This window comes from Ranitomeya variabilis, chromosome 1 (assembly GCF_051348905.1).
Source record: "Ranitomeya variabilis isolate aRanVar5 chromosome 1, aRanVar5.hap1, whole genome shotgun sequence".
NCBI lineage: Eukaryota > Metazoa > Chordata > Amphibia > Anura > Dendrobatidae > Ranitomeya > Ranitomeya variabilis.
The window spans coordinates 526,407,058-526,432,427 of record NC_135232.1 but is presented as its reverse complement, the minus strand read 5'-3'; the positions used below and the strand labels follow the sequence as shown (position 1 = coordinate 526,432,427).

Below are 25,370 nucleotides of genomic sequence, written 5' to 3'. Positions count from 1 at the left end.
TGCAACATTAAACCATGCACTCACCTGTGCTGGCTCCATACCTGCTAGAAGACAGGGGGAGCTGGTAACGCCGAGAGCCTACCATGGAAGGAAGCGGCATCCCGTCAGGAATGCTGCATTACTGCCTGTGCCCCCTTCCGTGTTCCATCGAAGAACGCACGCCAATCCTATGTGCCGGCGCCCCTTTCTGACGTCACCAGAAGCACAATGGACTTCACCACCACACAACTTTCGGGAGTAGCGGTGTTTTGCCGGTCGGCGTCCGAGCCGAGAGCCCCCCTCCAGGAGGAAGCGGCTCTACCCAGGAGCCCGTCCGCTCGACTGGTCTCTGGGGCTGAGGGACTCCCCACCGGGGAGTTTCCACCCTGGGCTACTTGACAGGGGTAAGGATTGGACCTGCCGCACGATCCCCCTAAGACCATTGCACAGGCTGACTGTTGGCTGAGGAACCTCTCAAAGAGGAGTCAGCCACGGTCCGTCTGACCAGGAAAAGGGAAGGTTGAGACCCCCAAACTCTGAGTCCATCTGGTACAGCACTGGTAGCTGAGGGACCTCTAACCAGTTAGGCTACTTTCACACTAGCGTTAACTGCAATACGTCGCAAATGCGTCGTTTTTGCGAAACGCCGCATCCAGCAAAAGTTTTTGCTGGATACGTTGTTTCGTCATAGAGTAACATTAGCGACGCATTTGCGACGCATTTGCGACGCATTTCCAAACGGTGAATGCGTTTGGCGGCGTTTGGGCGTATGGTAGCGGTCCGTCGGGAGAAAAAAACGTTACATGTAACGTTTTTTGCTCCCGACGGTCCGCTTTTTCCGACCGCGCATGCGCAGTCGGAACTCCGCCCCCACCTCCCCGCACTTCCCCGCACATCACAATGGGGCAGCGGATGCGTGGGAAATATGCATCCGCTGCCCCCGTTGTGCGGCGGAGACCACACTAGCGTCGGGAACGTCGGCCCGACGCGCAGCGACGGGTTGTTCCCGACGCTAGTGTGAAAGTAGCCTTAGGTGTCAGCCACGGACCACTTGATAGGGGGAAGAGAATCCACAGGCTATCTTCGCTCTAAGAGAAACCTCTCATACGTCCGTCCCTGTAGGGACAGGAAAAAACACTGGAGGGTGGAGGTGGGAGGGTCCTTTTAACCTCTCTATGATCCTGTCCCGCTATAGGTCAAGGAAGGATGTCCTCCATGGTGCTGTCCTGAGGGACGTAAAGGAAAAATGTTTTTAAAAATATGAAAAAAATAAAAAAAAAAATATAAAAAGTTTAAATCACCCCCCTTTCGCCCCATCCAAAATAAAGGAATTAAAGGAAAAAAATCAAACCTACAGATATTTGGTATCGCCACGTTCAGAATCGCCCGATCTATCAATAAAAAAAAGCATTAACCTGATCGCTAAACGGCGTAGCGAGAAAAAAATTTGAAACGCCAGAATTACGTTTTTTTGATCGCCGCGACATTGCATTAAAATGCAATGACGGGTGATCAAAAGAACGTATCTGCACAAAAGTGGTATCATTAAAAACATCATCTCGGCACGCAAAAAATAAGCTCTCGCCCGACCCCAGATCCCGAAAAATGGAGACGCTACGGGTATCGGAAAATGGCGCTTTTTTTTTTTTTTAGCAAAGTTTTGAATTTTTTTTTCACCACTTAGATAAAAAATAACCTAGACATGTTTGGTGTCTATGAACTCATACTGACCTGGAGAATCATAATGGCAGGTAAGTTTTAGCATTTAGTGAACCTAGCAAAAAAGCCAAACAAAAAACAAGGTGTGGGATTGCACTTTTTTTTGCAATTTCACCGCATTTGGAATTTTTTTCCCGTTTTCTAGTACATGACATGGTAAAACCAATGATGTCGTTCAAAAGTACAACTCGTCTCGCAAAAAATAAGCCCTCACATGGCCATATTGATGGAAAAATAAAAAAAGTTATGGCTCTGGGAAGGAGGGGAGCAAAAAACGAAAACGCAAAAACGAAAAAGGGCCGCGGTGGGAAGGGGTTAACCCCTTCATGACCTTGGGATTTTTCATTTTTCTGTATTCGTTTTTCACTCCCCTCCTTCTCATAGCGTCTCCATGAATGTGTCACACGGATTTATGTCTTTTTACATCAACTAATGAACTTGCCCATCAGACCATGTGGGGTCATCACAACAGAATCAGACCCTAATCACAGGACAATAAAACAATCCTTATCTAAGAATTGGTCCAATATTTATGGACGTAACTGTTTATCACCCATGGTAATTCTGCTTCATGTCACCTGGCTTATCCATGGTTTTTTTCCCCTCTCCCTTTTTTTTTCTTCTATACTATGTTGTGCATAAATATGTGATTCTTCAGAATTTGTTTTAGTCTTTGCCTGATGAAGAGACGTATGTAGTCTCGAAAGCTTGCAATTTGTTACCATCTTTTCAGTTAGCCATTAAAAGGTATCAACCACTGAGGACTCTCAATTCTAAATATTTTACTGACAATAAAGTGATGCAACATTGACATCTGCAGGCGTAACATGGAACTACAACTACATGTCAGCGACATACAAGGAAGAGCGCAGCAAGGAGCATGACAATATCTATTTTTAGTTGCAGTATTCTAATTTTGTACACAAAAGCATAAAGAACTCACCGCTATCATCTGCAATCTGTCCTGCTGACTTTGGGACTCGGTAATCCTGGAAAAAAGAACAAAATAGGAATGTCAGATTAGTAACAAAATAACTTTTACGTGTAAAATAGAAAAAGTAGATTATAAAGAACAAACACACCTAGGACACAGTCCCTTTTATTCTTTATTAAGCATTGTTAAATATAATGACAAAATAGTGTACAGAAATACGAAAATTAAATATATTATAATAATTAAAAATATATTTTAAAAATTATACATTAGAAAAAAAAATCTACCAAACAAAACACTAATTCATACAAGCCCTTTAAATGCAATAAATCCAGATCAATGGCGGACTAAATATGTAATAACCAGCAAAATGCTTTCTTAATAAACTGCTGTAAATGCAAAACAGATGCAGAAGAATTTGCACCCAATATGCTGATCCAATAAAAGGTCCATTGTGCTAACGTATAAAATGACGTCCATTCATCAGTAAGGGGGCAGCAGCATTGGGGTCACAATGGCAGCGTGACTCTAGCGCTCCAGGGGCCCATGAGCTTATGCACAGCTCCGCTTCCCAGTAAATCTACAATAGTGCTCCTTTAGTTCTTAGCAGAATCTGAAAGAATGTCCTGTGATTAGAAAACACCTATTCTTCAGCCTTAAAGTGGCCTTCCACATAAAAGATGTGTCCTACTACATTACTGACAACCCATTATCATGAAAATTGTGACAAGTTTTTCCAAATTCAGGGTGTGCTATGGAGTTGTGTCACTGTCATGCGCCGGCGCATCCGCACCTCCAATGGTTGAGGAGAAGAGGATGCCGCTGGACCCCAACCAAGTAAGGAGAAACTTATAAGGGGGCAGTATGGAGACATACAGCTCTGGCAAAAATTAAGAGACCAACACATCAAAACCCTGTCATGGGCAGCCCAATCTCCAGACCTGAACCCCCTTGAAAACCTCTGGAATATAATCAGAGGATGATGGATAGTCACAAGCCATCAAACAAAGAAGAACTGCTTACATTTTTGCACCAGAAGCAGTGTGAAAGACTGGTGGAAAGTATGCCAAGACGCATGAAAGCTGTGATTAAAAATCACGGTTATTCCACAAAATATTGATTTCTGAACTCTTCCTGAGTTAAAATATTAGTATTGTTGTTTCTAAATGATTATGAACTTGTTTTCTTTGCATTATTTGAGGTCTGAAAGCCCTGTTTTTTTTATTTTGACCAATTTTCTTTGTAAAAAAAATACAAAATGTATTGCTTGGAACTTTAGAGACATGTTGTCAGTAGTTTATAAAATAAAAGAACAATTTACATTTTACTCAAAAATATACCGATAAGGGCTCATACTCACTTGCAGGAGACTAATACCCGGCAATGCACATGGCACAGAGGAGCGGAGCGTGCGGCTGCATGTATTCCTATGTGGCCGCACGCTCCAATCTGAGTGCCGGCAGCAGCGCTGGGTATTAACATGCGAGACTCATCCGAGTCTCGGGCAAGTGAGTATGTAAGGAGGTTGCTTTCCCTGCTCCTTGCCTGGAACCACTTAGCCAGACAGCTGGGTTGCTGGAGGGAAGACTTTCTGCCCTGGACAGAGGGGACGTGGTGACTGCTGGGAAAAGAGAGGGGAGTGGTCAGAAAAGAGCGGGAGAGCAGAGAGAAGGCAGCGCGCCAAAGAGAGGGCAGGCTGCAGCGCCGTGCTCCCCTAAAAGTAGTGCTCCCCGTGAGGGCACTGAGGCTGAGATACCCACCAGAGTGAAGGCTGGATGTGGGGGTGTAGATTTGGAAGCCTCCTGAATCAGAGACAGTGACTGTGCAGCCCTGGTGACCGCAGTGACAAGCAAAGATCCCTGAGTGTGATAAGTAACTGCCCAGTGTGTGTGTGACACCGTTACTACAGAGAGACTGTCGTCCTGGTACACAGAGGCTCTTGCAGCAGCGACTGTGCTATTTCCTGGTTCCAGTTTCACTTTGAGAAGAACAGACTGCAAAAGTTTAACCCCGGAGTCTCCAGGAGTCTCCAGTTCTCAGAAGACAGGAAAGACTTCAGACTCTTCAAGTGTTGCTGGTGACGGTACCCACATTGGAATAAGGACCCTTCAGTCAGGACCTCCCTGGACTGATAAGTTACAAGAACACTCGTTAACCCTTTCGTTTCCGTTTAACTGTTTACTATTGATTTACCTCTATTAACCCCCTGTTTACTCCCTGCGAGGAGAATCTACTGTTAATAAATTCCCCTCAACAGTTGGTCTGTCTGTTCCGTGGTGACATACGCAACCCTGCACTCTATTACACTTGGCGTAGTCGGCAGGATGTCACACGGTAGCGCGGAAGGGGCAGACCAAGCAGTTGATGGAGGTCCCAGGTCTAGCATCTCCCTGGGAGCCATGTTAGCTAACCTGCCAAGATTTTCAGGGAGTAATGTCATGTTGTGGGGTTGGACGGAGCGCATCCGAGGGATGATGCGGATGCATCCTATGACACTGGCTCTGCAGGCGGAAATAGCTGTGATGGCCCTAGAGGGGGATGCACGGGACTCTGTTATGCTCAGACCCCCCCAGGCGAGAGATACCCTGGGCAAAGTATTACGTATACTTGAGGAGACGCATGGGGACCCCACTGATGTAGGGGAGCTGCGCATGCGACTGTTCCGCCGGGTACAAAGAGAGGGGGAGACCGTGACGCAATATATGAACGCACTGCAGGAGCTTCATACTGCCATTATACGGAAGGACGGCATAGGTGTGGGGTCAATTGACGTTGTACTGCGAGACCAACTGGTGACAGGCTTGCGAGATGTGTTAGTGAAACAGGCCCTGCGAGAGCGCATGCGCGTAAAGCTAGATATGACTTTCTCTGAGGTCGGGAGTGAGGCACGCACGCGCGAGCAAGAGCAAGGGGTGGTAGGGCCAGTGAGAAAGGTATGGAGCAGGGAGGTAACAGCCCCTCAATGGGTAGAAGACTTGAAGACGGAGGTTAAGCGAGTCCGTGAGGAGGTGGCTGAATATAAGAAGATCCCTGCTGCAGAGTACAGCCCTCTAGTGCAAGAAAGAGAGACCGCCCCCCAAAGTGAGACTAGTGCCGCTCGGCGAAGACGACTGCCTAGATGCTACAACTGCGGAGTACCCAGTCACAATGAAGAGGTGGCGATGTGGACCCGAGATTCCCAGCTGAAGATAAGAAGAATCTGGGAGGAGATTGAGAGTCTGGGGAAAGCCCTTACTGCCGTTTTGGGGACCAGCGGCATACCCCGAGGTAACGTGCGGAAGCCGCCAGAAAGAGATAGAGGAGAGGTGCGCAGCATGAAGATGGCTTCAGTGGTGGCCCCAGAGTGTAACTCCATATCCTGGGGTGAAGAGCAACCGCAGATGAGAGATGTCCCCCGCCGAGGTCGACGATCCAGACTGAAGCGCCCTCCAGACCGACGCAGACGTGAGTGCTGGTCGTGCAGAAAGGTGGGACACATGTCCAGAAATTGCCCTACCCGAGAAGAGCGGTGGCAGAGATCCGCTCACCCCTCTGAGGGTCCTGCTAACTGGAGGGAACGTCGCCCCTGGAGGGAATGGTACGGCAGGAAGAGAAGAGTTCCACCTAGGACAAGACAGTATCACAATGTCGGACACCAAGGAGAGGTGGAGAAGGTGTCAAGCATCTCTGGTGAAATGACTGCGCTGTCCCAACGCGTAAAGGCGAACCTGGTGGATCTACAGCCTGGGTCTGAAGGTTTTGTTGGTGAGGCTCAGTCCGGAGGAAAGAAAGTGACGTTCACTCAAGAAGACCACCGAAGTGCTTTACTACCTTGCCCAGCACGAGTTCCCGAAGAGGGAGAGAAAGTGCCAAGTGTTCCTGCGACACTCGTTTTCAAGGTCCGAGCCAATGAGAAGGAGAAACCACTGATGTCATCCCCTGAGGTGAAGAATGTGCTGGCTGTCAGCTCACTAGTTCCTGATCGGACAGGGCGTGTGGTTGAGAAGCCCTGGGTAGTGATGTCTGCAGAGCCCGGCGCAGATGACAAAGAGTCCGGCCTGCAAGGTCTTAATTCATCTGACTCAAGCTTTGACGAGAATGCTCCTGTCAAAGAGAAGGGGAGCTATGGAGAAGAATTGCTTGTACTAAGCCCCCAAACTGAGGAGCCCGAACAAGAAGTCCCTAATGTTTCCGATAATGACAAGGAGAAGGATGAATCATCTACGCAGACATCTGCTAGCGGCAAAGCTAAGAAGAAGAAGAAAAAGAAGAAGACAGCAGTTGTTGACGAAGCAGAGAAAGCATATCTCAACCTGACTGATGAGCAGCTCCTAAACCATTTAGTCTGGGAGTATGTACAAGAAGAAAGGCAGAAGGAGATGCGAGAATTGCAGGTATCTGACTCCCCTCCAAAGAACAAAGAGAAGCACAAAGAGTCCTCGCCCGTGGAATGGCGAGCTTTAAGAGAGGGGGAATGTAAGGAGGTTGCTTTCCCTGCTCCTTGCCTGGAACCACTTAGCCAGACAGCTGGGTTGCTGGGGGGAAGACTTTCTGCCCTGGACAGAGGGGACGTGGTGACTGCTGGGAAAAGAGAGGGGAGTGGTCAGAAAAGAGCGGGAGAGCAGAGAGAAGGCAGCGCGCCAAAGAGAGGGCAGGCTGCAGCGCCGTGCTCCCCTAAAAGTAGTGCTCCCCGTGAGGGCACTGAGGCTGAGATACCCACCAGAGTGAAGGCTGGATGTGGGGGTGTAGATTTGGAAGCCTCCTGAATCAGAGACAGTGACTGTGCAACCCTGGTGACCGCAGTGACAAGCGAAGATCCCTGAGTGTGATAAGTAACTGCCCAGTGTGTGTGTGACACCGTTACTACAGAGAGACTGTCGTCCTGGTACACAGAGGGTCTTGCAGCAGCGATGGAGACTGTGCTATTTCCTGGTTATAGTTTCACTTTGAGAAGAACAGACTGCAAAAGTTTAACCCCGGAGTCTCCAGGAGTCTCCAGTTCTCAGAAGACAGGAAAGACTTCAGACTCTTCAAGTGTTGCTGGTGACGGTACCCACATTGGAATAAGGACCCTTCAGTCAGGACCTCCCTGGACTGATAAGTTACAAGAACACTCGTTAACCCTTTCGTTTCCGTTTAACTGTTTACTATTGATTTACCTCTATTAACCCCCTGTTTACTCCCTGCGAGGAGAATCTACTCCTGTTAATAAATTCCCCTCAACAGTTGGTCTGTCTGTTCCGTGGTGACATACGCAACCCTGCACTCTATTACAAGTATGAGCCCTCAAGAGGAAAATCAGACAAACTGAACAAAGTGGCTCTTAATTTTTGCCAGAGCTGTATAGCTTAGATATCACTAATGCAGTCAGCTGGTCTAAATAGGCCTTACTCTTGTAAGCTACCTGCTTTACGCCTGTGCCCAGGTGGTCTGGAGCATGCTAACTTCAGAGTCCCCACCCAGGTGACGCAGGTCACTGCATTTGCACTCTGCATCAGACATCAGGCATAGGACCTAATGATCATCAGAACAAGGGGTTAGGTTAGCTTAGTGTGTTACGTTTTTCAAATAGTCATTGATACAAAGAAGAACTCGCGCTAGAGAATGTTTTCATGGTAATTTGGGCATCAAAAGGTTAAAGTACCACTACAGCATTTTTTTTTTTAATTGCAGCGCTGGAGTGGTGCTGCTAATGTAAGGCCTCTACCTTGGGGTACTTTCACCTTGCGTTTCTACACCTGATCGGTGGCCCCGTCGGAGTTTACAAAAACGGGGCCACCAATCCGCTGCAGAAACGCAAAATGAAAGCACCCTTAGTCTTATACGGTAAGTAGCTGCTGCCTTCATGTGTTATTGACACTGCTCCAGAAAGTCTTCTGCAGTTTGTGACCTACTAGATCGCTCCATTGTTTGTTGGAGCGAGCTGGAGGTCACTTTCCAATGGTAGGCTTTGAAAGACTTGTGCTGGCTCTAATAGACTTGCATTGAGAGCTTGTGACCATTAACTCTGACTTTCTGTCAGTCACAAGTTGAAGTTGCAATCACAAGATGTCGGCGCAGGACCAGAGCGGCACCAGGAAGAGCTGAAGATGGGGGCAGTGGGTATGTATAACATTAGATGCAGGGATCTTACATTAGTATTACCACTCCAGTGGTGAAATAAAAAAAAAACACTGGAATGTACTTTAAGAGAATGTGAAAGTCTCCAATCAGAGAAGATGTCACTTGTCTGTCACTGGATATAACTACTGTATTCCGTTACATAGTCTGCAGAACTGGTTTATACTGCTATATGGTCACTTGCATGGGGTAGTGTTGGTCTTAGTTTCAGGTTTCTAATCTACTATATAATCGTCTAATTTTGTCTGTAACGGAAATCTCACTTCGCTGATTGGTCGCAGGCTGCTGGCGCGACCAATCAGCGACAGGCGCAGTTCTGTCAGTCACAGTGCCACGTAGTTCAGTCACATTTACTGAACAAGTTCTGTCAGTCACAGTGCCATGTAGTTGTCACGTTTACTGAATAAGTTCTGTCAGTCACAGTGCCATGTAGTTCAGTCACATTTACTGAATAAGTTCTGTCAGTCACAATGCCAAGTAGTTCAGTCACGTTTACTGAATAAGTTCTGTCAGTCACAGTGCCACATAGTACACTCACGTTTACTGAACAAGTTCTGTCAGTCACAGTGCCACGCACAAATATATTATAGTGTCGATGTACTTCTTTTGTCCGATGATTTATTTAAATACAGTTAGATATTCATGTAATGGTTTATATATTTTGATGATCTGTTTAATAATTTCGTTTAGTTGTATTAAGTTCTATGAGCAATAAAATTTAATGATAATGTATATATTTTACCCGGAAAATCCTGTGTATTCATTGCATTATTCTTAAATCTTTATAAATAAACTACATACATATTCTAGAATACCCGATGCGTTAGAATCGGGCCACCATCTAGTATTGTATAAATGTGAAGAATATTGGAGATATAATTTCATGTCGATTGGTTGTATCCTATTTGGCATGGGATTACAGAACCCCATACAGCTTGCAGCTAGCTCAGCAGCAGGGTCAAGCCTCAAAGGCTATGAGTGACAGAACTGACACCTTGAGTCAGCTCAGAGCAGAACACAATGGCTTACTGGCCATGTGGATACCAGGCGGTCTAAACTGCTTTGCTGAGTCGGCTATAATTACATAAGGAGGGGTGAATGCCCGTCTCGGTCTCAACCCGTTCTAGTACCCAGGGGTATGGAGATACATAAAATAGCCAGTAGAAACCAGATAGCAAGCTGTGTTTGGTCTTAAAAGGAATCTGTCACCTTATTTTTCGCATATAAGCTGTAGCCACCGCCATTAGGGGTTTATCTAAAGCATTCTGTAATGCTGTAGATAAGCCCCCCGATGTAACCTGAAAGATAAGAAAAACAAATTAGATTTTGCTCACCCAGGGGCAGTTCGGGTCCGATGGGCGTCGCAGGTCTGGCGCCTCCCATCTTCATGCGATGACGTCCTCTTCCTTGCTTCTGTCGCAGCTACTGTGCAGGCATAATTCTCTGCCCTGTTGAGGGCAGGGTAAAGTACTGCAGTACGGAAGCGCCGGGAAAGGTCAGAGAGGCACGGCGCCTGCGCACTGCAGTACTTTATGCTGCCCTCAACAGGGCAAATCAGTACGCCTGAAGAGGACATCATCGCATGAAGATGGGAGGCGCCGGACCTGGATCGCGACACCCATCGGACCACCCCTGGGTGAGTATAATCTAACTTGTTTTTCTTATCTACCAGGTTACATCGGGGGCTTATCAACAGCATTACAGAATGCTGTAGATAAGATGGAGTCACTGGAGCTGGAAGCACCACTGCCTGACAAGCAGCAGCAACAGATTCAGCCTATTGAGGAGCCTCGAGTTTTGTCCCAGCGGCGATCTAGTGGTAGTAGTCGCGCTGGTGGAGATAAGAATACCCAAAAGTCAAGACAGGGCAAGTCCTCAGGCCGTAAAGCATCGCCGGCTAAGAAGGACCCCCTACCAGTTACGGTACCGTTTACTGAACGTTGGGTACGTGATCTACGTGAATGTTCACTTAGTGATTTCCTGTTCCTCCTTATATTCCCTCTCTCGTTAGGGGAGAAAGTGTTCCGCCAAAGCCAAACATAGGGAGTGTGCCGAATGTGGGGAACCACTTCCAGATGGCCATAACAGGAAGCTATGTTTACCCTGCATACGACGCTTAATTGAGGATGAAGCCCCTGACCTTACTTCCACTCTCAGGGATATGATTAGACAGGAAGTTAAAGGTTCTATTAGATCCATGTCCCAGAAGACGGATGTCAAGAGAAGCAAACATGCTTGGTCTCCAGTTTCGGATTTGGATTCAGACTTGGGTGAACTGAGCTCTGATTCCTTTCCGTCATCCTCTTCTTCCATAGAGGTCGAATCCGGTCACTCCTGTTTGCCGCTAGACAGAGTTAACCATCTGGTTAAAGCGGTAAACAACACAATGGGGATTGAGGAGACCCACTCAGAATGTTCTATGCAGGACATTATGTTTAAAGGCCTAGATCGAAAATCCCGAAGGGTTTTTCCAGTGGTGGATAAAATAAATACATTAATTACAAAAGAGTGGAAAAAACCTGAAAGGAAAGGTTCGCTTCCACGGCATTTAAGAGGAGATATCCATTTGAAGAAGAAGCCTCGTCCTCATGGGACAAGGCTCCGAAACTGGACGCAGCAGTGGCCAAAGTGTGTAAGAGGACATCCCTTCCGTTTGAAGATCTAGGAAATTGTAGCATACATTAACCATCAAGGAGGTACTCGGTTCGGTGCATTAATGGAGGTCGCGGATCATATTTTTCAGATGGCCGAAAAACATCTATCACTCACGGCTCTTCACATAAAAGGAAAGTGCAATATCATGGCCAACTATCTAAGCCGCAACCAGCTCAGACAGGGAGACTGGATACTAAATTCCTCCATCTTCAACCAGATCACAGTTGTGGGGATGTCCAGACATAGATATGTTTGCCAACCGACAAAACAGAAAACTGCATCAATTCTGCTCCTTAAACCCCAGAGACAATCTGTATGCGGTAGACGCTCTTCTAATTCCATGGCACTTCAATCTCGCTTATGCGTTTCCCCCTCTGAACTTAATCCCAATAGTTCTGAGGAAAAGTCGGGAAGACGGAGCCCGAATAATTCTGATAGCTCCGTTCTGGCCCAGAAGATCATGGTTTCCTTGGCTGAGGAAGATGTCCATTTCCCAGCCATGGATTCTTCCAGAAATACCAAATCTCCTCTCCCAGGGGCAAATCCTCCATCCACGAGTAGCCAATTTACATCTAGCGGTGTGGAATTTGAAAGGTCGCTACTAAGGGGGAGAGGGTTTTCACGGGACTTGGTGGATACATTACTCAAAAGTAGGAAAATTTCTACAACTAACATTTACGTCAGGATTTGAAAAAAATTCTTATCAGTTACAGGAACACGAATTGATCAGGAGCCCTGTATTAACCACATTTTTGAATTCTTGCAAAAAGGGTTAGATATGGGCCTGGCAACAAGTATGCTTAGGGTTCAAGTATCGGCTCTAGGGGCACTATACAATAGAAGTTTGGCCAGCAATGATTGGATACTCAGATTCTTCAAGGCAGTTACGAGATCCAGACCAATCATTAAACAAAGAATAGTTCCATGGGACCTAAATCTTGTACTCTCAGCCTTAACGCAAGCTCCATTTGAGCCTATTGAGGATGCCCCGCTTAAAATTCTATCCTTGAAAACAGCCCTCTTAGTTGCGCTTACATCCGCGAGAAGTTAGTGATATACAAGCTTTGTCCAGGCAGCCTCCGTACATACAGTTTAGGGAAGATAGAGTTATTATGAGACCTGATCCTCTTTATCTTCCAAAAGTTGCTTCAAAATTTCATAGGTTACAAGAGGTTGTTCTTCCCTCATTTTGTCCTAACCCCACTAATGATAAAGAACATAGATTTCATACTTTGGATGTAAAAAGATGTCTTCTTAAATATATTTCAGTTACAAACGCTTGGAAAAAAGATAATTCCCTATTTATATCCTTCCAGGGAGTTAGGAAGGGACTTAAAGTATCCAAAAACACACTAGCTAGATGGATCAGGGAGGCAATATCTCTGGCTTATTCAGCAGGTGGCATGGAGATCCCGGAGGGTGTTAGAGCTCATTCCACTTCTTGGGCGGAGAGATCAGAAGTGTCGATTGAAGACATTTGTAAGGCGGCCACATGGTCTTCTCCATCTACTTTCTTTAAACACTATAGACTAGATCTCGGTAGCTCCTCCGATCTCACGTTTGGGAGAAGGGTGCTTGAGGCAGTTGTCCCTCCCTAGTCTCTTTTACTTCTCTGAAAGTCTCTTGTGGTGCTGTCATGGCGACTGAATAAATACGTAATCTACTTACTGGTAGCGGTGTTTTTCAGGAGCCCATGACAGCACCCTTATATTCCCTATCCTCTCTTGTGTGGGTCAGCACCTTCTTTCTATTAAGTCCTAAGTTTATTCACTGGGTGAATTGTACCATGTTTTAAAATTGTTTATATGCTACTAACCTAGGAGGTCCTCTCATGCTCTGTAAACCAACTGACGAGGTGCCGCCCTTTTATGTCTGTAGGTTTCCTGTCCCTGAAGGGCAGATCCCCTCTCTCGTGGTGCTGTCATGGGCTCCTGAAAAACACCTCTACCAGTAAGTAGCTTACGTATTTTAGTTTGCGCCTTCTTTTACCTTCTTAGCTTAGCCTGCTTGCACACTACTCCCGCCACCTGCTCCCTATAAATTACATCATACTCACACTATCATAAATATGCAGTAGCACGTGCTATACAGGATAAAAAAATATCGAAAAGAGGAAATGTAAAAATGTCACAAGCATGTGAAAAATTTCCTGGAACACTGTTATCAGACAGGTGAATCCGAATGTGATGTGTATGGAACAAACCGTGCCGGCATGAGGCGGTACAGCACGTCTGCTGAACACAAACACATCATTATTATAGTATGTAACCCTGCACTTGGAGATTCCCACCCACATAGCCACGGCACCCTTCAGCGCTTGACAAAGGTCTTCGGACCGAAACGTTGCCGCAGAAGGCAGAATAAATTGTGAGCTGCTTTTTCACTTCCTGGTGTGGCACTGTCCCTTTCTTCATTTGAATTTGGATCTTTCTTCTGGGATGGACCCCCTGGTGAGGACGTGCGCCCTGATGTCCATAGAGACGATGTTGTTATAGGGTGCGGCCTAACTAATTTGTTTTGGATACTTACATTCTAAGCCCTATCTTGAAAACAGAGGAGAAGTTTGAATTGGAGGGTTAATGAGCACTGGGAGTCCAAGGACCATTATCAATATGAGAGGGTGTGCCACAAGTTGTCTTTTTCAGGTAGATTTCACCTGGATCCACTTTAAGTGTTCAACAAAACTGCTAAAATGAATGAAGAAATGCACTTGAACTTGCAGTTCATCTGTTCTCTCTTCTGTACCTTCTTCTAACCGCTTTAGGGTATGTGTCCACGTTCAGGTTTGCTTCAGGCTTTGGTCAGGATTTTATGCAAGTAAAATCCTGACCAAAACTGCACCTGAGGTCACTGGCAGGTCACCTGCGGTGTGCCTGCGTGTTTTGCTCATTGTAGCAACATGCTGCGTTTTGAAAAAACGCACCGCATGTGCGTTTTCGTGGCAAAAACGCATGCGTTTTTTAACGCATAGTGGAGTCGGGATTTCATGAAATCCCCTCCACTATGCTGTAACATCTGGACGCTGCGTTTTTGACGCTGCGGAAAAACGCAGCGTTTCCTGAACGTGGACACATACCCTTAGGGTTCGAAAGCCGTGAAGAAGTTACAAGAAGCGACCAGTTCATTCGTCTGGCAACTTCCACTTGGAAGCCACCATTATTTTTATATATAGAATTATTATAAAAAAAATATACAGGAAAGATATATATCTTGGTACCGTGTAAGGCTACTTTCACACTAGCGTCGGGAACAACCCATTTTCCAGCGCATCCGCTGCCCCATTGTGAGGTGCGGGGAAGTGGGGGCGGAGTTCCGGCGGAGTTCCGGCCGCGCATGCGCGGGCGGAAAAACCGGACCGTCGGGAGCAAAAAACGTTACATGTAACGTTTTTTGCTCCCGACGGTCCGCCACAGCACGGCGCAACCGTCGCAGGACGGTTGCGACGTGTGTCATTGCGTCGCAAATGCGTCGCTAATGTTAGTCAATGCAGAAAAAACGCATCCTGCAAGCACTTTTGCAGGATGCGTTTTTTCGGCAAAACGACGCATTTGCGACGTAATGCAGTTAACGCTAGTGTGAAAGTAGCCTTAGCCAGTGGATAGAAAAATACTGAGGACTCTCAATTCTAAATATTTTTATAAAAAAAGAGACTTACGGCAAAGACGCCAAAAAGACTTCTAAAAAGGATGACAAAAACATGCCGGCGTTTTGGCTGAAGAGTCGATCTTCTGTTTTAAAAAAGATGAGGGTGTCACGCCGTTCTGTCTGTACCTGGTTTTCGGCGTGACAATGCATATGTTTGCTTTAACCCTTTACTCTTTTCCCCCTAAGGCTACTTTCACACTAGCGTTGGTACGGGGCCGTCGCGCTGTGTCGGCCCGACGCAAACTATAAAGAAAATGCCCAACGTTGGCAGCGGAAGCAGTCTTAAGACGCTTCCGCTGCTTCATTGTAAGGTACGGGGAGGAGGGGGCGGAGTTTCGGCCCCGCATGCGCGGTCGAAAATGGTGGTCCCGACGCACAAAAAAAGTTACATGTAACGTTTTTTGTGGCGGCAGTGCGTCAAAACACGACGCAACCGTTGCACGACGGTTGCAACGTGTGGCACTGTCGCAATGCGTCGGTAATGTTAGTCTATGGGGAAAAAACACATCCTGCAGACAACTTTTTCTCCACATCGACGCATTGCGACGTGCAGTGCACGACGCTAGTGTGAAAGTAGCCTAATTTGTGCTGGGATACTGTTGGCTGTTACCTGGATGGAGCCTTCTCATTTCCCTGCTCTTCTGCGCAGCTGTACATGGTGGTTAGGTCTTTTCTATTGCATGATCTTCCTCATGTGCGGTCCCTTGTTGCCGCTGTGGAAGCTGTCCGCGGGTTGCAAGGTGATTTGCAGCTTGTGCATGACTTTCCACATGTGTCAGTGTGTGCATTCACAGCCTGGTGCCCTGAGCCTCAGTTCCTGCACTGTTTGTGCTGTAATGGTTTCTGTGTGTGCTTAGGGCGTGCGCGGCCACACCTCCCCTGCTTTTATCAGGGTTAGGGTGTGTACTTGAAATGCTATCCCCAGCCAATTGCTGAGGGGCAGCTCCTATATAAAGTTCCCCTGCCCTATGGGCGGGGCCTGAGCTACTCACAAAGCTCCTGAACTTTGCTATGTGTGTTTGTGTTCCTGCACCTTTCCTATCTATGTTTTGGTACCATAGTCCTTGCCTTGATTCCTGTTCTGGCACCTGTCCTGGAGGTGGTATATCCAGGCCTGAATCCTTGATCCTGTACCTGTCCTGTACCTGAACCTGTCTGAACTGTGTCTGCTGTGATTATGTTCCTGGAATCCCTCTGCGTCTAGAGCCTCGCACCCTGTGACTTTGAGTCTCTCGTAACCAGTGTTTCTGCTGAGCCTCTACTACTCTGTGCTCTGACTACCATGTGGTGTTAACCCCGTCGTATGTCCAGTACGGTGGTGCTTGCACCATCACGCTTGAGTTCCTTCCTAGGTCTGATGCCCGGAGCCTGACGACCGCAGTCTGGAACCTAATGACCGCTGCCTGGAGCCTGATGACTGGTGGTGCTTGTAGGTCATGTCGGATGTCCGGAACCGAACGACTCCTGTCTGATGTCTGCCAGTGACCCTGGGTCCAGATGTCCTGTCTGTACCCTGTAACCCTGCCTGTGTCCTGATTTCCTGATGTCCTTCCTGTGTCCGATGTCCTGATGTAACTTATGCCCTGGGTTGCCACGCGAGTGCCCCAGCCGACTACCTAGGCTGCCACGCCAGTGTTCCAGATGTCTATCCGGTATTCCTGATGCCCTTCCTGTGTCCTGATGCCCTTCCTATGTCCTGATGTAACTGATGCCCTGGGCTGCCACGCCAGTGTCCCAGCCGATGACCTGGGCTGTCACATCAGTGTCCCAGATATCTGTCCGGTATTCCTGATGTCCTGCCTGTGTCCTGATGTCCTGTCTGTACCCTGATGTCTTGCCTGCGTCCTGATGTCTTGTCTGTACCCTGATGTCCTGCCTGTGTCCTGATGTCCCACCTATGTGTGCCTCGGTGATCCGTTGGTGCCTTGGGGTCCACTGGGTGGTACCCTTCTGGAGGTGTGGAATCGGGAGCCTGACATCATCCTGTTTTGTTTATGTACTGTGTGACTTTACTTTAGTAAACTTTACTTTCTCTATACCTGAAGTTGTGCGGTGTAATCAAGTCCTACGTGTCTCTTTCTTTGTCCACATGCTCAGCTGCCACAGAGCCCCGGTCTCTGCTCTCCCCTAGTTCGGGTAGGCCCGGGTCCCCCTCTGCGGTATAAAGGGTCCGTATTGCGTCCCCGGGCCTTCTGAGGTTGGTCGTCTTGGGGGGTCTTTGGGCTGGGCCACATCTGCGGCTGCAGCTGATCGTGACAGAGGGTACACCAACGTATATATGGCGTACCCGTGTGGGTGAGCTTTTGTAAAATCTCATCCATATTACAAGCATTGGAATCCTTTTTTTTTTTCTCATGAAAAATGATTAAGCGATTGTTCATAATTTTGAGTAGTATCTTCACATTGTCTAGAAACATTTTTCAAGTCCAAAACGTCTAGCGCTCTTTATTACTCTATGGAGTTGATGCTTATTTGCGATTTTTCAAGCATATCTTATATATTATACTCTTTACTGTACATGTGATAAGTAGTACATGTTCACACTGCATCTCTGGGCAAAAAAGTGTCATTGAGATGTGGTTGTCACCTTCCTTCTCCCATACGGTAATGAAGAGGTAGAGGAGGTTTGCACTAGCTACTGTTCTAAATCGTGAAAGTCAACTTAAAGGGAACCTGTCATGTAAAAAAAAAAAACACTATTAACCTACAGATATGGGGTCAATCTGCAGATTAATAATGTTCTAAAAGCCATGCACACACCTCACTGATAGCCTGACTACTGGGAGGAAATTAAAGCCTTGGCTTTCAGTCATTAAGGCGCGGCCAGCTCAGCTTCAGTCACAGCTCAATAAAGAGTAACTATGCCCCAGCACTGACTGACAGCCAGCCCAGCAGTGCATCAGTGCAAAGTCAGCTGTGAGTCAGTGCTGGGGTGTGGTTCAGCAGCCACATGCTATGTATTAGCGGTGACTGAGGCCGCGTCTGCTGTGCCTGCCTCTATGACTGAAAGCCTGAAGCTGATGAGAGGAATAGAATCATTTTCCTCCCAGTAGCCGGTCTATCAATGCTGCAACCGCACAGCTTTACAATGTTGTTATCCTGCAGGTTGTCCTGCATGTCTACAGGTTAACAGCGTTTGAAGACATCCCTTTCCCTTTAAAGGGGTTATCCGGGACTTTGGGCAAAGAACTTCCTGCAAATAGTTGCTAATGTTATACCTGCATGTTCTGCCCAGTGATGATCTCTGCCGACTCTCCTGCTTCATTTCACTTCACATCAACAGAGCAACTCTTCCTTTTCCGTTCAGCTTTGACGACAAGGCGTCACTGCAGACATTATGCTGACTGCCAGCTGGTTCCCCAAAGTAAGACAGAGGGGACCCAGCTGTTAAACAGCATGACACCGGCAGTGACACCCCGTAGACAGAAGAGAAGACGTTGCTGTCGATATGATGTCACCAGAAGCAGAAGAATCTGTGGTCGCTATGAGCTGGCAGAGATCATCGACGGGTAGAGAAGGCAAATAATTAGCAACTACCTATAAGTTCTTAGACCCATAAGAAAAAAAAAAGTCCCGCATATCCCATTCAACACTAAATCAAGCTGTGCGATTTTATTATACTTATTTCTGTTTATTGCCCCAATTTCTTTATGATGGCCTTAAAGAAGCCTCACATTTAATTTTTATCATCCTATTTTTCCTTTTAAGAATTTTAGGGTTCAAAGTAAGTGTGTAATTACATTGCAGTCAAGCATTACAATTCTGACACAGATTAAGGCAGCAGCTTGGGAGGTGTTAGGTCATGATGCACACATGGTAATGACATCTACTCAAACCCTCTGCCTTAGGCTCCTGGGGTCCATGTGATGTGATCATGGGACCCAGCGGGAGACATGTCCTGGAACATTACTGAACTGGTGAAAGGAAAAGTAAACAAGGGCAGTGCCAGACAGAGGAAGCTGGGACAAAGTTGGGCATTAGAAATTCAAGAACAAGGAGAAATATAGGTGGGGCACTAATGGGTGAAGACAATGTTCAATAGTGCTGTGGGCAGTGAAAAACTGACAGTGATCAAGATGACTGGGAGAGAAAAAAAAAAAAGAGAAGAGGAAGAGGAGACACTGGAGAGCAGGGGAAGTGGGGGAGGGGAGATAAGAGCCTCCATTATCTGCATTCCATTAAGAGCATATTCACTGATGTAAAAGTGAAGGACACACACAGACAGCAAGGATTGCACATGCACCACACATTAAAGAAATAGACTGCACAATCACATAAATATCGCTAAATGATCTTAAAAGACTTTTGATGTCTACCAAGTTCAGGATTTTTTGCATACAGATGAATATAAAGCATACTTGACAATAAGGCAGTGCTAATAATCGGCTTTATATGTTGTTCATTATGCCACAGAAATGTATATACCTAATAACCATGGTATGCCAAGCTATTTGTGCCTTGTAATCAAGCCACCAAAGGTACGACCCTAAGAACACAAGCAAAGATTTCATGTAAAATTCTATCTTTTTTTTTAATATAAGAGCCTGAGTGAAAATGACTGACCTCACCGTAAGGCTCTTTTCACATTTTTGTACTGGTTTCTGATATAAATGGAACAAGAAAAGTATCTGGCCTGAGGTGAAGCCCTCACTTTGCCTCAGAGATGGCGCACCTCTAGTAGGTCACTTCATCAGTGGCGGCAGGGTTAACAACTTTATTTTTTATGGACAGCTGCTGAAAAAAAAAATCACGGACAACCAACTTTTATTTACGGACACAATAGATGACCATGATAAATCATTAAGATTAGAAGTGATACGTGTCTATAAACCATAATTATGATACTAGACATTGGCTGCAGTCACTGTAAACTTCAAAAGAGTGATAAATACAGTCATAAACATATGTCCAAGTCTCTCCAACTTCCAAAAAATCACAGACACATCAACAAAATTTATTGACAGGGCAAAAAGTGCACTATTTTGGTGGACGGTCCAGGATGTTTTGGACGGTTGGCAACACTGAGCGGCAGTTTATAAAAATAAGTTTTAAGTTTGATAAAAAAAAATTTGCGGCTGACATGGTAACTAAACATAGCTGCAAACTGCACATAATTATGGCACTGGTGCAGTCTGTCTGTGCTTTTGGCACTATGCTAACCATGTTAGATGTAGATGCCCATAGTATATGCAATAAAGTAAAATATACACTCACTGGCCACTTTATTAGGTACACCTGTCCAACTTCTTGTTAACACTTAATTTCTAATCAGCCAATCACATGGCGGCAACTCAGTGCATTTAGGCATGTAGACATGGTCAAGACAATCTCCTGCAGTTCAAACCGAGCATCAGTATGGGGAAGAAAGGTGATTTGAGTGCCTTTGAACGTGGCATGGTTGTTGGTGCCAGAAGGGCTGGTCTGAGTATTTCAGAAACTGCTGATCTCCTGGGATTTTCACGCACAACCATCTCTAGGGTTTACAGAGAATGGTCCGAAAAAGAAAAAAAATCCAGTGAGCGGCAGTTCTGTGGGCGGAAATGCCTTGTTGATGCTAGAGGTCAGAGGAGAATGGGCAGACTGGTTCTAGCTGATAGAAAGGCAACAGTGACTCAAATCGCCACCCGTTACAACCAAGGTAGGCCTAAGAGCATCTCTGAACGCACAGTGCGTCGAACTTTGAGGCAGATGGGCTACAGCAGCAGAAGACCACACCGGGTACCACTCCTTTCAGCTAAGAACAGGAAACTGAGGCTACAATTTGTACAAGCTCATGGAAATTGGACAGTAGAAGATTGGAAAAACGTTGCTTGGTCTGATGAGTCTCGATTTCTGCTGCGACATTCGGATGGTAGGGTCAGAATTTGGCGTAAACAACATGAAAGCATGAATCCATCCTGCCTTGTATGGAGCATCTTTGGGATGTGCAGCCGACAAATCTGCGGCAACTGTGTGATGCCATCATGTCAATATGGACCAAAATCTCTGAGGAATGCTTCCAGCACCTTGTTGAATCTATGCCACGAAGAATTGAGGCAGTTCTTAAGGCAAAAGGGGGTCCAACCTGTTACTAGCATGGTGTACCTAATAAAGTGGCCGGTGAGTGTATATACATACCTCCCAACTTTAGGGGAAGGGAAAGAGGGACAAAGTCAGGTGCGCGCGTAGCGCGCCGCGGCAAATTTTAGGCCACACCCATTTCACAACTAGCCACGCCCCAACCACACCCATTTAGCACTTCTGATCACAATGTTTCGTTAACAATAATTATGAACAAAAAAATATGGCCACACACGACGCTCCATACTGTACAATGGCCATTGGCCACATTATGCTCCATACTGTATAATGGCCCCACATGATGCTGCGTACAGTATACTTGCCCCACGTGATGGTCCATACAGTATAATGGCGCCACATGATGCTTTGTACAGTATAATGGCCCCACACGATGCTGGGTATAGTATAATGGCCACACAATGCTGGGTACAGTATAATGGCCCCACACAATGCTGGGTGCAGTATAATGGCCACACATGGTTACCCCACCCCCATCATTGCCTTCTCCATCAGTACACACAAACACCTTTCACCGCGCTCCCTCGCAGCAGCCGGCAGCTTCCACTCCCACGGCGCTGAATGGTGTCATCCAGCTGCGCCGCTGACTGCTGTATCCAGCATTACAGCTCAGTCCCCATAGAATGTAATACAGCACAGCCCCCATAGAATGTAATACAGCACAGCCCCCATAGAATATAATGCAGCACAGCCCCATAGAATATAATGCAGCATAGCCCCATAGAATATAATGCAGCACAGCCCCATAGAATATAATGCAGCACAGCCCCATAGAATATAATGCAGCACAGCCCCATAGAATATAATGCTGCACAGCCCCCATAGAATGTAACGCAGGCAGGTGGCAGCCCCCATAGAATGTAACGCAGGCAGGTGGCAGCCCCCATAGAATGTAACGCAGGCAGGTGGCAGCCCCCATAGAATGTAACGCAGGCAGGTGGCAGCCCCCATAGAATGTAACGCAGGCAGGTGGCAGCCCCCATAGAATGTAACGCAGGCAGGTGGCAGCCCCCATAGAATGTAACGCAGGCAGGTGGCAGCCCCCATAGAATGTAACGCAGGCAGGTGGCAGCCCCCATAGAATGTAACGCAGGCAGGTGGCAGCCCCCATAGAATGTAAGGGGTGCTGCACCAGGTTGGTGGAGAATCCGATGGATGGGTACCAGGGGGAGAGTGGGAGCGGGGTGCGCTGCATGCCATGGGGAGACAAAGTTTAGTTTGTCAGTCCTCCTATGCTGTCAGAGTCTCTGCTGTAACCGCAGCAGGGCAGCGCTGCATGGAGAGGGGGAGAGACACATACATTCACTTACAGTCTGGAGATCCGCTCGCTGCTCCCGCGGTCACACAGACACGGAGTGTCTCACAACTCTGCCCCCGTGCCAGAAACCAGTCCGGGTGCTGCCGCTCTGTCCTCAGAGTCCGCCCACGTCTATAGTTGAGGAGGAAGCCGGAGGCGGGCGGTGAGGCAACTCAAGGGGGTGTGGCTACAACGCAGTCCCAGGGAACGGAACAGAGGCGTAGCTAAGGGTTCAGCTCAGGGGGGGCGAAAAATCTGAGTGGGCCCCTAACAGGTAACCCTGATTACAACTCAGGTGGTGCACTCTAGTCGTGGGTATTGGGGAATATCAGCAGATGACAGAGCTATAACTGACAAAAATCTCTATACAATGGCCAAGACTGATATTACCACCACATGGTGACCATATACTGGTAGATACCAGTGCTGCAGAATATACAAGAGTTTACAATAGAGTTACACATAATAACTTACAGGTTAAGTTTTTTCTGATAGTCGTTCACTTTTGACATCTTACTTAGACCGACATGACAACTTCTCCAGCCAGTACTTGTATGCACAGATTACAACAGACACATCTGACTAACATTTCCAGCACCATCTCCATCTATTCCCAACATGTACAAATGCCTCAACGTGCTGTCACCCCAATACTGAGCCTCTGCTGCCGTATGTGTCCCTATTACTGCCCCTGATACCCCAATACTGAGCCTCTGCCGTATGTGTCCTTATTACTGCACCTGATACCCCAATACTGAGCCTCTGCTGCCGTATGTGTCCCTATTACTACACCTGATACCCCAATACTGAGCCACTGCTGCCGTATGTGTCCCTATTTCTGCCCCTGATACCCCAATACTGAGCCGCTGCTGCCGTATGTGACCCTATTACTGCCCCTGATACCCCAATACTGAGCCGCTGCTGCCGTATGTGTCCCTATTACTACACCTGATACCCCAATACTGAGCCGCTGCTGCCGTATGTGACCCTATTACTGCACCTGATACCCCAATACTGAGCCGCTGCTGCCGTATGTGTTCCTATTACTGCCCCTGATACCCCAATACTGAGCCGCTGCTGCCGTATGTGTCCCTATTACTGCCCCTGATACCCCAATACTGAGCTGCTGCTGCCGTATGTGTCCCTATTACTGCACCTGATACCCCAATACTGAGCCACTGCTGCCGTATGTGTCCCTATTACTGCTCCTGATACCCCAATACTGAGCTGCTGCTGCCGTATGTGTCCCTATTACTGCACCTGATACCCCAATGCTGAGCCACTGCTGCCGTATGTGTCCCTATTACTGCCCCTGATACCACAATACTGAGCCACTGCTGCCGTATGTGTCCCTATTACTGCCCCTGATACCCCAATACTGAGCCACTGCTGCCGTATGTGACCCTATTACTGCACCTGATACCCCAATACTGAGCCGCTGCTGCCGTATGTGTCCCTATTACTACACCTGCTGTGTGATACAAGCGCTGAGATCCTCTTTCTGCCTCATACTAATGCCACCACTGTGCCCTATACATAGTAGAATGTCTCTTTTGTGCCCTCACAGTAGCTCCCACACTGTATATAGACCCCACTTTATGACAGCCCCCACAGTAACTCCCTCACTTTATATAGGCCCCGATACTTTGATGACGACCCCCACAGTAGCCTTTAAACTGTACTGTATAATGGCCCCCGCCATAGCTATCATTCAGTATACTGGCCCCCGCATTAGCCCCCATACTGTATAGTGACCCCCACATTTGCTCATCCGCTGTATAACGGTCCCTGAATTAGTTCTAACACTGTATAATTGCCCCTGCAATAGTTATCACGTTGTATACTGGCCCCTGTATTAGCTCTCACACTGTGTAATGGACCCCGCAGTAGCTCCCACGCCTTTGATTCTGGTCTGTCTGTGTGCTACAACTTGCACAGGCCTGATATATATGACAAAGAGATAAATAGAAGAAAATAGAAACAGCCAGTAGGTGCATTCAGAGTCCAGGATATGGGTACAGCTCCCTGAATGTATCCAGGTAACCTTGTCTGGACAAGAACCCAAAGAGGGAAACGGAAATGAGGGAATTTGAAGAGGGGGAGGTAGAATGTTACTCATGTAAAGAAGAAAGTGCACCCCTGGTACATCTCTTTTTTCCTTTCTCTGCCTTTGGGTGTCTTGTTGTCCAGACTGAATATAAGTTCGGGGGTCTACACCTATATGTGAATATTTATACGCACCTACTGGCTGTTCGTATTTTCTTCTATTTGGCTCTTTAATATATATATATATATATATATATATATATATATATATATATATATATATATATATATATTCATCCTCAACTTTATTGGATTTATTTTAATAAAAATAATTGGGTTTTCATGCTCGCCACCCTGGATTTACAATATGAGATTATAGGAGCCTGTCCCCAACTACAGGACTACGTCACATGATGTGTACATTCTGTACATGTACATATACTATATATATAATATATACATACAGCAAAGAGATGTGAAAGCAGCACTAGCAAACTGTGTATTATACGGCTGCCAAACCTTCCAGGCATTTACTTATCCTCAATATAGTAGCAAAAAAATGAAGGCAGCACACAATTTAGCCAAAATGAAAAAATAGTGTTTTGGTTCTCCTGGAAAAAGAACCAAAATGTCGCTGAGCCCCAATAGGCTATTAAAACACTTTTTTTTTTTTCATTTTGTCAATGGTGTTCTGTTTTCATTTTTTTGCAACTATACATCTTTACAGTTATCTATATACAGTATGTATGTGTATATAATATATATATATATATATATATATATATATATATATATATATATATATATATATAGGGAAAGGGACATATTGTAATCTCTGCTGTGCTGCAGGGGTCACGTCTGTCAGTGAGTGCAGGGAATGATATTGACTACTCATGTCAGTCCCTCTATCTGGGGCAC

General features: G+C 46.5%; 1 protein-coding gene across 4 annotated transcripts in view; it reads right to left on the bottom strand.

The window, feature by feature from the left end:
- Window positions 1-25,370, bottom strand: part of PALM (paralemmin) — a 383,754-nt gene that overhangs the window by 120,205 nt on the left and 238,179 nt on the right. For all 4 annotated transcript variants that reach the window (XM_077254372.1, XM_077254354.1, XM_077254364.1 and 1 more), the window contains exon 2: window positions 2,642-2,687. In XM_077254372.1, coding sequence (XP_077110487.1) covers window positions 2,642-2,687 — 46 coding nt within the window. The remainder of the gene's footprint in view (window positions 1-2,641; window positions 2,688-25,370) is intronic.